Here is a 13,780-nt window from a genome sequence, read left to right on the forward strand (position 1 = left end):
AAGGGAGTTACCACTTAGACACTTAGATCTCATGATGGAGGAAAGTCCATTTCCAAAAAAAAAGGTTTCACTCCCTGAAGTTCTATTCAAACTCATATACAGATCACTATCTGCTGACTCCCATTTGTACTAAGTTGCTTTTAAAAACCCAAAAGAAAGAGGAAAACATTTTCCTCTGACCCTAATCATTTCTTAATGTTCGCTTTTAGCCTGCTACCCACAGAGGCATAGTTTACACGGTTACAAGGCAGACACATTCTCTCATGTGTTACTTTTTTTGCATAGCACTATTTTACGAACAATCTTCATGCTTTACATAGTCTTCATACTTACTATTTTAATGCCTATGTTTTCCTGCTCTGATATGCTAGTTTATTTAATGACCGGATTGTCCTTGGATGTTTTCGCAGTTTCCAGTTTTGGACTTTTATAAAAAACCAAATCAAACAAACAGTACTGTGGCCATCTCTGCCTACAAGCTTCTTGTTGGTTAAATTTTAGGGCTATAGTCCTACGAGCTGCAGAGATGGTCCAGAAGGTAGGGCCAATGCTATGCCTCTTCAGTTGCTCTGCCACCCATTTAGGTTACTGACGTCTGCTCTCAGAATTCAGTAACAACTTCCATTTGTAAATTGGGATTTTATCCATATACAGATGTTCATATTACTATACGGACATCCAAACACACAACTGGTGTAATTGCTGAAATTCTGTGCAAATCAGACTTGTCCCTTCGCTTACTCTAGAACAAGGATACGAGAGACAAAAACCCCCTTGACATAAACCCGTGTGCAGACAAGAGACACACCAGACAGATACTTACAACTTTGTTCTCTATGAGGTCACACACGATTTTGTTATTGAAGTACTCAATGGGTGTCCATCTAATGCCTTCTTGAACATACTCTTCCTGAGGGACAGAAAGCGGGAATTCACATTATGACCCAGTGAAGACGAGCTAGGGCGCTACACAGATGATGAGCAAAGGTACAGGGCTCACCATGAAAGAAAAATCTGAATACTCTTTGACATAAAATGGGAAATTTTTTTCCCCCTAAGAGGGATAGAAAAGGAATATCTCATTGCTTAGTAATCTTCTTTCTTTCTTTTTTCTTTTTAAATAAACTCTGTCCAATGTGTGGCTCACACACACAGCCCTGAGATGAAAAGTCAAATGCTCTCCCAACTGAACTAGCCAGATGCCTCATGCTTGGTAGTTTTTTAGTTTGAGCCCTGTGAAATTTGTTAGCACACAATCATTTCTGATCTACTAATGATGGCAATTTAATATGGCTTAACCTATAGGTCCAGATACAAAATCATCTCTTTGAATTTAATATAAGAAGAGTAGTGTGGATTAGCCTCGAGGCACCCAAGGGGAAGGCCCCTCCCTCAGGCCAGTTGCTCATTTCCCACGAGGAACACCACAACGTTCTGGTCTCCCTTCTTCCTCACCTGTCTTGCTTTGTTAGCTTCTTTCCAGACCTTCACCTGACAGAGTCTCTGGACTCGATCTTCCAGCCTTTCCGTATTCTCAGCCCTGATTCTCTAGGGGACTGCACTCAATCCCTTGGTTTTAGATAGAACCTGCAGGCTAATGACACCCAAATTCATTTGTCTAGTCTAGACCTCCCCACTGAGTTCCAGGGTCATGCACATTTCATACATTAGAGACTCTGTCCCGAAGTGTCAGAGATCTTAGGAGTGTGACTTGTTCTGTGGAGATATGATTGTGCATTTCCCCCATCATCTCCAATCAACTCTCCTAATCGCAGTCTTCTGCAAATTGCTTCACCGTTGGCCCTGTGATTCAAGCTACAAAGGGAGCAATCATCTTTAATTCCTCTTTCCTTCTTGGTTCCTTGCTAACTATTTTGAGCAAGTCATGTTGACTCACTTTCCAAAACACATGCTGAATCTGACCGCCTCTCACGGTGTAACCACCTCTAATGCTACCATCATTGCCTACACCCCCGCCATTTCTTGCCCAGTCTCCTAGCTGGTTTTTAAACTTCCACTCCTGTCTGTCTTCCCCTCAGCCCACTCCGTAAGTCTATAGAACCTGACGAGTCTTTTCAAAAATACAAATCACAAAAACACAAATCTGCTCAAAATTCCCCCAGGGTTTCCCATCATACTTCCTACAAAATCTGAAGCTTTTTCCCCCTGGTCAACATTCCTCTAGGACCTAACCTTTGCCAACATCATCCAGTCTCAGTCCCTACCACCCTTTACCCTGGCTGTTCTGCTCTGGCAGCTCTGATGGGATGGAAAGCTAGAACAGTAGGGCAGAAATTTACGTGGAAACCGTTGCTCACTGGGATTTCCAAGCAGAGGCACGAACACGTCCATGGCTTAATGTCCCCCAAATAGCCTTTCACATGTGTAGTAGGTTTGCATGTGTCCCCTGAGATTTCATGTCCACCTAAAACTTCAAAATGTGTGGTGTGGAAATAGGATCTTTGAGATATAGTTAAGCTAAAGATCTTATACATGAAATTATCCTGGATTGAGGGAGATCCTTTAATCTAATGACTGGTGTCTTTCCAAGAGAAAGAAGAAGGGAACTTGGGCACAGAGAGACACAGTGAGGAAAAGCCACATGAAGGGAGAGGCAGAGCCTGGAGTTCCACTGACAGAGGACAAAGACCACCAGGACCCTCAGAAGCTGGAAGAGGCCATGAAGGTGTGTGGCCCTAAAGGCACTTTGGTTTCAGACTCTGACCTCCTGAATGGTGAGAGGAAGACGTTTCTATTGTTTTAAGCCACTGAGTTGGTGGTACATTGAGCAGCAGCCCTCGGAATCCAAAACAACATGGAGCCCAGAATCAAAGGGAACCCACCCTGAACTCTGAGGAGAAACTGTAACCAAAGCACGTTCCTTCAAGTCAGAATGAAAACTACGCGCTTTCTTGAAAACACATTGATTTTTTTACAGAAGACTGGGAGTAGAGCAAATGTGAGAAAACCCAAGTTTTTCCTCTGGAACATGGTCCATGCCATTGACAGCTAGGGTTGGAACTGGGTTTCCATTTTCCACTGGGACAATGAGTCAGAGTAGTAAAAGCAGCCAGCAATAAGTCCAACTTCACAACGTCATTTGCTTAAAGGAGAAAGAAACGGTAGCAGACGGTGTTTACATTTCATAGACCAAAATGTCACAACGGCATATGGTTCTTCTGCCTGACTTTATTAAGTACGTTTCCTAATACAAGACTAAAGCTTGAATCTAGTGCCCAAAGAGAGACTTTCATATCTTTTAAACAAAACACATTAGAAATAACACAGGAGGAAAGAAGAGGGGCTGCTTACCTGTTCTGCCTTTAACGTCAGTTCGATAAAAATCTGCTGTAATTTTTCATTGACAAAATTGATACAGAACTGTTCAAAGCCATTTTTCTGAAAGAAAAAAAAGTTGCTTGCATGTAATTGTTTCTGTGAAATCATTATGAAGTCGTTTCTTAAGTGGTTAAGTGAAATGTTTCAATGTGAGAAGCCTTAACAGAAATGTTGGAGGCATCAGGAGATAGCAACATAGTTTATATTTGGGAGAAACTATTTAGTAAAGGTACATGAACAACTTAACAGAAGCAAAAAGGAACTGTAGCGGGGTTTTTCCCCCATGGCCTAGAATTCTTTCTTTCAAGCCAGATGTAAGGCATCCCCCTCCCATAGCCACAGTTGTTCAGACTGGCCTTACCTGGAATATTTCAAAGCCATAGATGTCCAGAACGCCAATGTTGTATTCTTCATGGTCCTTCTCCATTGCTTTGTTGATGGACTAAGAGAAAGTAAGGAAGATGGCAATGAACTCCTTTTATTTCCTATCAGAAAAGGGCATGCGTGGGGGACAGGGAAGCAAGACTGTACAAAGCAAATGCAACTGCCTGCTGGAAACAGAGGATAACAGGAAGAGAGGTAACTTGCAGCTTCAAAAAAAAAAAGAAAAAGGCTTGCTGCAAGGTCAAGTACTCTGGGAAACCACCAGGATCTGAAAAATCTACTATGGCTTCATGATGAAAGCCATGAACTTCCAGCAGTTAGTTTTTCTCAGGAAGTCTGGAGAATTGGAAGTAAATGTCATCTTGCACGACTTGACGTAAAACCTACTTCATATAAAGAACTGATAAGACAATATCCATAAATATTATTTCCACTGACCCCGTTCAGTAGCCATTTAATGGTCCCCTAACAGCTGGGAGGCATATCAATGTCTGGGGCCAGGAGCTTCGACAGAGGGTGGGGCGGGCTACGGATAATGATACCAGTCATCATTATGAAAGCGAGGAGAATATAAGTAGGCTCCGTGTATCTACCGTTCACCTGTGCCAGGCTTTGCTTAGCACTTTCCACGTATTTCACTGAACCCTTGCTACAATTTTGCCAACGAGAGTGACATTAGAATCCCCAAGGCTGCCCTGGGCCAGGGGCAGGGTCTGGGGTTCCATGGAATGGCACAATGTCTACTCCACCTGTGTTCTGGATCACCGTGAGAAGGGACATGCAAGTCAAGGGCTGGAATTAACAAGGGGGGGTGCAGTTTCCACCAGGGGGCTCGGGAGGGTAGCAGGGTAAGGAGAGACAGAAGAGAAAAGTTCCCAGAGGTGGTGAACACCTGGACGAATGTGGAAGCACCAGAGGGGTTTTCTGGGCCAAGAAAATGGCATGGCCTCTACGGAGAGCTAATGCATCACGACCCACAGCCCTCAGCCCGGTGCCCGGCGCATGCTCAGGGCCCAGTAAATGTCAGCTCTAATTACATGGGGCGTTCATCCGCTTTCACCACACACAAAATAAAGGGCAGGCAAAAACAAAGGAAGGTAGGAAGCCCAGCACTGGGAGGCACGAGAGACATGGGTTCTGCTGTCAACTCTGCATCACTCTCTTGCTGAAGGGCCTCGGGCAAATCCACCAATCCCTAGGCTTACGATTCCCCTGTCAGTAAAATGAGGCGTCTGGACAAGTTAAAAGGATGACTCATGTTTAGTATGACCCTGACCTTCCACAGAAAGTACACAAAATCATTACCCTATCCTGCCCTGCCCTACTCAATCCTAACCACACCTAACCACACTTAAAGCCTTACAGATGTTGTTGCCAAGTTCAAGGAGATTTTTTTAAAGAGAATGGCCATGCTGCTGGTCTTGCCTTAGGGTCCCCCTATGGTTCTTTCTAGCTTGAATATATAAAAGACAGAGCAGTAGAAGGGCTAGAACATGGCCAAATTACCTGGGTGTAATTCTTAGATTTATCACTTAATTGTAGTGTTGCTTTGGCTAAGTTCCTTAGCCTCTCCGTGCCTAAGTTATCTATAAGACGAGCAGAATAATGCCTACATCGTGTGGTTGTGGGAAGAATCCTATAGCTTTTTTTTTCTTAAATACTTAGAATGGCATCTGGCACATAGTAAGGATGGTAGAAGTGTTTGCTATTTTCTTCTACCATTCAGAGGATATGATGATTAACACAGCCTATCACTGGCAGATCCATATTGCTGAAAGACTAATTTTCAGAATCTATGTGGTACACATATATATATACATATGTGTGTGTATGCATATATGCATATGTATATACAAGTATATAGGATTATGGAATTATAAAACACTCTATGGTAGTTTTAAAATATATCTAAAAAAAAAACCCTTTGATACTTTTCCCTTCAAAAGGTAGAACTTAATTCTCCTCCCCTTACCTGTGGGCTGTACTGACTTACATCTAATCAACAGAATATGGCAGAGAGTCAATATTGGGGTCGAAGCTTACAAATTAAAAGCTTTCTGGCTTCTGGGGTGCCTGGGTGGCTCAGTGGGTTAAACCTCTGCCTTTGGTTCAGGTCATGATCCCAGGGTCCTAGGATCAAGCCCCACATCAGGCTCTCTGCTCAGTGGGCAGACTGCTTCCCTCTCTCTCTCTGCCTGCTTGTGATCTTTGTCAAATAAATAAATAAAATCTTAAGTAAAAAAAAAAAAGCTTTCTGGCTTCTTCCATGTTCTCTCTCTCAGATCACTCCCTCTGTGAAAAACCAATTGCCATGCTGTGAGGATATTCAAACAGCCCGAAAGAAGGCTCACGTGCCAGGGATCTGAGGTGTTCTGCCAACAGCCCTAGGAGTGCGCCATCTTAGGACAAGACCTTTCAAGCCTAGTCAAGCCTTGACATGGCTGTAGCTCCAGTCAGCCTCTGGACTTCGGCCTCACCCTTAAGTCAGAATCATCAAGCTAAGTCACTTGTAGAAACTGTGACAGAATAAATGCTTATTGGTGAAGCCACTAAATTGGGGGTTAATCTGTAACATAGCAATACGTGATACAGTATTCTAAAGCTGAGGCTCAACAGTCAACCAAGTATCATGACCACAGGTCTCCCCTTTTTCTGTTCTGTCGTTCTGGCTTTATTAAATATTTTGTCGGAAGAAACTGTTACCATCTTAACATCTTGCTGGACAATTCTAGAAGCCAAGGTGGTATTCAGTGATTCCAGGGTGAACGGATAAAAAGTGGAGGAGTAAGCTAATGGTTTTAAGGAACAGACTAAAACATGAAAACAAAGCTCTTAGTAGTTTTAATTTTTAAGAGCAGAGATGTGAAATGCCACCAATGTCCACTTGTGCTTACTTACATCTACCAAGAAATCAAAGACCCGGGCGTGCAGAGCCTTGGCGAGGGCATCTCTGGTGTAACACGCTTGCTCCACATTGAGGGTCACGTGGATGGACTCCGACTTGCCTCCCCACTTGCTATCCATCTGCCGGCTTGTGAGCTTTTCTTTCAACCTGTCTTGGTTTATTCCCAGAAGATACGCAGGAAAAGCCAAAACTATAGACAACAAAACAAAACATGATGGTCTTTCAGAATTTTAACAACTCATTTCACAAACACGTGGAGGCATTTTTGCATGTGCGCATGTGCACCTACAAGACACCATCACTGGCCCCCTAAAAACTTTCACTCTACCGAAGACTGCTTATCAGCAGTCCCGCACACACCCATCCACTTTGTTTTTCTCAATTGTTCTATTACATGAGTCAATTCCTCTGACAGCTGAGACTTCCAATAATACAAATCAGTGATCCAAGAAGGATGGTGAACCAATCCCCCTGTGAGATCACAGCTACATGCCTAAAATGGACATCTTTCCAAGTTTGCAGGAGGGCAGCCCGGACGGAACTAAATCAGGAGACATTTCTTTGGCTCCCAAATTTGTTTTCTTCCTTTCTGGTATGGTGTTTTCACAGCATCATTCCCAAAGAGGTTGAAGCACCTGGTATCATGGGAGTAATAATTCAATATCATAATAATTACCTATTTCTTGAGGGCTTACCACGCACAGAGTTACTAAAGAGGACAGAACACATGATGTTAAGAAACCCTGAAGACAGTTTAGATGAGGCATGGATAGTTTGCCAAATTAAGAAGCCTCCGAAGAGCTGAATATGTGATACAGAGGGATAATAAAGTCCTGGAGGCATTTAGAACAGGAAGCTATTATGACTTGCTGGGGTCATCGAGGAAGATATGGGATTCCAGTGGAGCCTGAAAGGGGAAGAACAGGATTTGTACAGATGCAAAGGAAAAGAGGGGAGAGCCGTGGGATGGGCACGGGGGGTGGGGGGGGAGGCAGCAAGGAAGGAGACACGGTCAAGGTGCAGCAAGTGCACCAGCATTGGCCATTGCTGGAAAGGTAGGCGGTCACAAGGTTAGGGGGAACTCTGACAGCGGAGGTCCTTTGGGGCAGGAGGTGTAATTTACAAGATGTCTCTGGGAGAGGCAGATGGAGTGAAATGGAAGGCATTGGTGCAGCGCATGTCACAGCAAACCCATCCCACCCTGAGGACACGTAGTAACACAGCCTTGGTCTTCGAAGAGAAGAGCTGAAAGATGGCTTAGTAACTTGTTGCAAGCCATGCGACTCGCCAAGAGGAGGGCCAGGGATTTAATGGGTTTTCTTAATTCCTGCTCGAAACACTCCAATGTGAATAAATGACACCATACTGGATCATGAAAGAACGCGCAGACTTTTTTGGTAGTATGAATGAAAGATTTTCACGCACACAAATCCCAACTCCAAACTTGGATAGGAGTCTTCTTTTTCCACATAAAACTGTATCAAAAGTTTCTGATAAAAGGATTTTGTTAAAGACTTTATGCTAATGCTCAAAAATCACAAGCCTCCCAATAAAGGATAATCTGAATTTCACAGATGGTGTTAGAACGAATGGGCTGACATTTCTCAGTAGATACCTTCCAATGAGATTAAGTCAGCGAAGGCATTCTGAAGATGTGTAATGCCAGAACAAGGTATTTATTATCTATGCTAGTGTTCTACAGAAATGCTCAGACTCGTAGAAGGACTTCCTTTTACAAAGGGCACTGGAACAAAATCCAGGGTATTCATTTGCCAACAGCCAATTCCCTTGGTTTGTTTCATCTTAACACATAGGTTTAGGAATCTGAATGTGTCTTCTGCTAAACTGAAACTTAAGTTTGCATAGGACAAGGACGTATGACGCCCATAAGCCCTACTAGACACATGTGTGTTTGTTGGGAAAATCAAGAGACATTTCCCAAAGTGTCTGACATATGAGAGCCTTTATGAAGGGGAAGCCACCACCATTAGGCAGTTAGTCAGATCCATTTTGCATTTGATACAGTGGATATTATTACCAGTGGTTTATAGTAAATTCACTATTCACACACTGAATACTTTGATACAATGAATAATTAGCCTCCATTTGTCTGCTTTGTAAAATATGCACTTCTCCCAAGCCCCTGGTCACGCTAAAATAGGGACACGGTTAAAATATGGTAAAAATGTTTACACCATTGTCTTTATGACCACAACTAAAGAAATGCCACACAAAGGCTAAATCCTTGGGTCCTAATCTAAGACCAAAAAAACCCACTCTACCTTCCAAGTCCCCCATGGCTTCCATAGAAGAAGGCAGGAGTGAAAGACCACAGGCACTTGAAATACAAGGAATGGAATGTGGCCAAGAGTCAGAGCCACAGACTCAAGAAGACCCCTAAGAAGTTTAGAGAGGAAATCTGGTACTTGCTTGGGGAGGGGGGGGGGTGTAGATCGATGCCATGTTTTTCAAGTCCAAGCTTTTATGGCCCTGTATTTTCTTCAGTGGCTGCCCTGGTGCTGAAATTACAGGGTTGCTCATACTGACTTCCTTCAGGCTGTGAATTTCCATGAGGGTGTGTGCAGGTGTGGCTGGAGAAGGACGTCAGTACAGAAGCTCAGAGGCTGCAGGGAGGCAGGAAGGGAGGGAGGCTGGGGCGGAGGAGGCATTAGTTTCAAAATGCCGCTGTAACTCTGATACTGTTAATCACAGTTACATAGAACATAAAGGAACCTGCTAGAAAGTTTCAACGCATTTTGAAAAGGAGAATAGATTTCTGTTACTGCACTGAAGTGTAAAGCAAAGCTGGATTAATTTTTCCATGTGCATCTGAAGTCCAGAGGAGATAAACTAAAAAGACGTAGCAAAAACAAAGTGCTATTGGACAAATGTAAAAGAAATGGCAAAGTAAATGTGGGCTGTCCTCGGTGTTGAGGTTCCGTACTCTCTAACCCACCGGCCACAAGACAAAAAAAGATGGGCATCGTCATTCATGTTTCCCATTACTATTTATGTATTTTTTTCCCCCTTTAACAACAATGCCTTGGGAGCAAGACTTGATTCCCAAGTCATCTTACTGTAGGGGCTCGGGCAGAGACACATGTGCTGAAGCGAAGGTCTGTCTGACTGCTCAGCTGCATACAGGTCTGACTCAGGCAACCCTACAGCTCCACTAGTCTGGGGTTGGGTCAGTAACAAAATCTGTTGTTACTGAGGGCTGTTTTGCTTTACTAGGTCAGCTGTGACCGCAATCTTACCATCTTTTCTATGATAACTACAGAAAGTCTGCTTTCTTCTGTTATAAAAACATGGGTGAACACTTCCCTCTTACTCCACAGGAGGAGCCTGGGGGGCTCAGTGGGTTCAGTGTCTGCCTTTGGCTGAAGTCATGATCTCAGGGTTCTGGGATCGAGCCCCGCATAGGGCTCCCTGCTCCGTGGGAAGCCTGCTTCTCCCTCTGCCTGCCACTCTTCCTGCTTGTGCTCTGTCAGTTAAGTCAATAAAATATTCAAAAAATAAAAAAATAAAAATAAATATATTCCACAGGATATACTCAAACATGAGAAAGAGGAAACAAACCAGGTTATTCATTTCAGTGCGTTCATTTAGTGTTGTAATCGCGGAGGTCCTGCCCTGATATCATCCCTCAGTAGATGACTGGTTCAGTACAAGTACCCAGAGCCAAGTAATGGCACACTGTAGCTAAAAAGAGATGATGCTCTTAATGACTACAATAACCTTCAAGATATAAGGTGAAGTGAAAAAGCAACTGTAGAACATGACGTGTTGTGCCCCATTAAGGCACAAAAGGGAGGAAAAAAAAATGGACGAACATCGTGGCTTGGGAAACATATATCCCCTTAAAGGAATACAGGAGCGTGGCAACTCTGGTGCCCTCTGGGGAAGGGAACAAGGTGACGGGTGAAGGGGTAGATGGGACACTCGGCTAAGGGAATGACTCACGGTAAGGTACGCCAAAGGAGCAGGAAAGAAGTTCTCAGAAGGAGGGCCCAGTTCTTTGCTACATCTCTTAGGTCTTGAGCACAGCCTCTCCTGATCTTCCCCACTCCGGCGCCCCTAATCCGGGCACTGCAAGGCAGTTGCCAATACTGGGCCTTACCCAGTTGGCTGAGGAGACTACTTCCTCCCGACATCAATGTGCAATGAACCACTTCTTGGCTCAAGCATACGGGGGAAGGCTTGCTGTGTCAGGGTTGTTTTGTTCTCCAGCAAAAAGAGGCAATAAAAGACTGTACTATCCAAGAAGGCAAGAGAAATTCATTGTGCTTCTACAGCAACCACCAAGAAACCCACACGGTCAATGTTGAAAAAAGACAAGTGTTAATGACCCTCCTGGATATCTATGTGCATTTGTTAAATGGGAAGGAAAATGTACATTAAATCTAACAAAGTAGTGATTATTATTGGGTCCTGTTTCTAGACTTTATGCAGACCATGTGTATTTATTGCCCACCCCCCCTTCCCTAGTTAACATAATTCATCTTTATCAGAGACACATCAGAAGTTAGCAGAACTTCCCTTTTTATCACAAAAGAAAACAAAAATATTTTAAAAAGAGCCATATTTGGAATGGTAATAGCCTCCCTGCATTGTCAGCAATGAGTAGGATACTATTTATTACTAAGCATCTAAATTTATCATTCTGGAAGAATGCTGAGAAAGGAAGAAACATCTTCCTGGGTGGTTAAAGGCTGTGTGGGTTGAGAGCAGCCTGGAAAGCCATCTGAGGCCTCAGAGGCTAAAGTCCCCGGCCACACTGGCCATGGCGGCTGGCAGCGTACACAGCCAATCACGGGTCTGCAGGAAGGACCGATTTCTTCCCAAAGAGCAAACACCATCATTCAGTCTTCAGCCTCGGACTATAGCAGAGGGGACCATGAAAGGTGATCACCGGCAATGTCAACAGGATAGCCAGTGCCCATTTGTTTGTTTCCAGAATCCAGTCTAAACCAGCCCCCAGACAAGCTCCAACTGGGAGCTTCCCATCCTGACATAAACCCGACCACCTGCTCTTCAGGACCTCGAGGTGGATGGAGACCCCACAGGTCAGGTACAGAGATTTCTCTTAGGAGACAAATCTTAGCTATTCCTTTAGCTATTACTCTCTTTAGCTATTACTCTCATCTCATTAAGGCATCACTATTTTTAAACCAAGGTGTGAAACTGGGCCAGACTCCCCCAAGGCCGGCGGTACGTTGAAACAAACATCTCATGAACGGCCTCCTGGTGTGGGATGTGGTGAGGAGGGCAGGTGCACAGGAGAGGCCAGACTCTCCGAAGGCCATCTGCTCTGCCCCGACAGGACACGAGACTTCCCCACATCCCCGGCTGAGACCCCAGCAAAGGACGTGGGCCGGTTACCTCGGCCGGAGCTACCCGGCCGTTCACCCGCTTGCACCCGCCGTGCGCCGCAGCCACTCACACTCCTCGCTCTCCACCGCCGCGTAATTGCCGACTTCCTTGAAGCTGATGTTCCCCAGGTGGAGGACGCCCGCCACGATCTGCAGCACCAGCGTCTGCTCCTCCGCGAAGATCCCGATCACGTTCATCGCGTGCTGGGAGAGGAGAGAGAAATCATGCAGGTGGGTAGGCCGCCAGCTTGCTAAGCACGGAATGAGGAAGCCGAAGCTTGGATGGACTAGTGCAGTCACATGGGGCTTAGCTGGCAGGGGCAGCCGGGAGACCCCGTAGGACACGGTCGCTGCCCGGCGCACGCTCATCCCTTTTTTTCAAGTGTCAGAGGCACGCTGGGAAGGCAGGTCTGTCTTCGGATCCAGCCAGCGATCCCCCAGCAGGAGATCCCCAGGAGCAAAGATATGCAGAGGGAGCAGCAGCTGCACCCGCAGTCAGCACCCTGACCTTGAGCCCCTTGTGTCCTCACTGCCACGCCCCTCCCGCCAAGAGCACGGATGCCCCCTTTCTAGTTACTCCAGGGAGATTCTGGAGATCTTCTGCCTCATCAGGAGGGTGGGGAATAGATCGTATTTGTGAAAGGAATTTGATCAAAAGTCTCCGGCAAATGAAATAAAAGTGTAACAGAAAAGTCTTGTTTCTGAGGTCCCTTAACTTCAGTAAAAATAGCTGAAATGCCGAGACTTATTTATCTGAATGCTATAGAGCACCACACGCTAGGACCAATGCAGGTCCCCCATTTCCATTTCTTCTCCCCACTCCTTTGAGGCCATGTGGCCCCATGGTGGCCCCATTCCTGCACCCAGGATGCAGTCTGCCTGAGCAGCCTGCCCCCCTCCCACAAGCAGGTCAGCTCCCCTCAAAACGCACCCCCACTTGCCCTGTCAAGGTCCCTGCCTCATACATGGGCATGGGCTGAGGATGGGCCCAGCAGGAAGCTGACCCAAAAGGCAGAGGAAGTGTAGAGTTCTTTGAGGCTAAATGGGTGAACAGCCCAGCCCCAGAAATTTCAGACTGACTTACTGAATTGTTTCCCTGAAGATGTGACCCTTCAACCCTATGGTACCGGGGTTGACCCTTGGTACCGTAACATGCACACTGCCTGAAGGGCAGGGAGGCGAGGGCCGCCCTCTGCCCATTGAGTGTGGGGGTGAAGGGGGGGGAAGGGAACTCCAGCACTTGGAGGTGCTGAAGACCAGGAGGGCGGTCTTCCCTTCATCTTTCTGAGGCAACAGTTCAGCAACAGCCTAAGCTCTAGGTACACCAGGATGATAAATATATTAACCTACAACAGTATTCACCTGGTAACCAGAGCGCCTGGAGGATGGGGTTGGGAGGGATGAAGAATTCACTCCTTTACCCATTTCAGCTCATTTGGTGGTGCTCGGGCAGCTGGGCGTGTGGCTGTTGAAGGGCGCTCACCCACAGGTTTAAGGAAACAAGGTGCTTGCAACAGAATGAGGGGGAAATGTCCCACTGCTCTTTGCTCTTAACTCTCCTGGTCCCTTCTACCGCAGGCGACAGGCAAAGCCCCTCCTGCCTGGCCCGGAGCCCGCACTTACCAGTGTTTCCTGAAATTCCCGCCTGTCGTCAATGTCGTCCACCTTGTAGGACCCAGAGAGGCTCAGGTAGTAGTAATAGTCCATGCTGGTGATGCCCAGGCTGTGCTTCTGCTCTGCAGAGGCGCCCTCGATGAGCTGGACGAAAGGGAGCAGAGTG

At 45.7% G+C, this 13,780-nt stretch overlaps 1 protein-coding gene across 2 annotated transcripts in view; it reads right to left on the reverse strand.

Moving 5' to 3' along the window:
* MYO1E (myosin IE) overlaps positions 1–13,780 on the reverse strand; it is a 194,979-nt gene that overhangs the window by 54,535 nt on the left and 126,664 nt on the right. For both annotated transcript variants that reach the window (XM_059180652.1, XM_059180653.1), the window contains 6 exons: positions 13,624–13,758; positions 12,072–12,204; positions 6,622–6,818; positions 3,701–3,781; positions 3,313–3,399; positions 824–910 (listed from right to left, as the gene is read on the reverse strand). In XM_059180652.1, the coding sequence (XP_059036635.1) occupies positions 824–910; positions 3,313–3,399; positions 3,701–3,781; positions 6,622–6,818; positions 12,072–12,204; positions 13,624–13,758 (720 nt within the window). The remainder of the gene's footprint in view (positions 1–823; positions 911–3,312; positions 3,400–3,700; positions 3,782–6,621; positions 6,819–12,071; positions 12,205–13,623; positions 13,759–13,780) is intronic.

The sequence above is a fragment of the Mustela lutreola genome, chromosome 7 (genome assembly GCF_030435805.1).
Source record: "Mustela lutreola isolate mMusLut2 chromosome 7, mMusLut2.pri, whole genome shotgun sequence".
NCBI lineage: Eukaryota > Metazoa > Chordata > Mammalia > Carnivora > Mustelidae > Mustela > Mustela lutreola.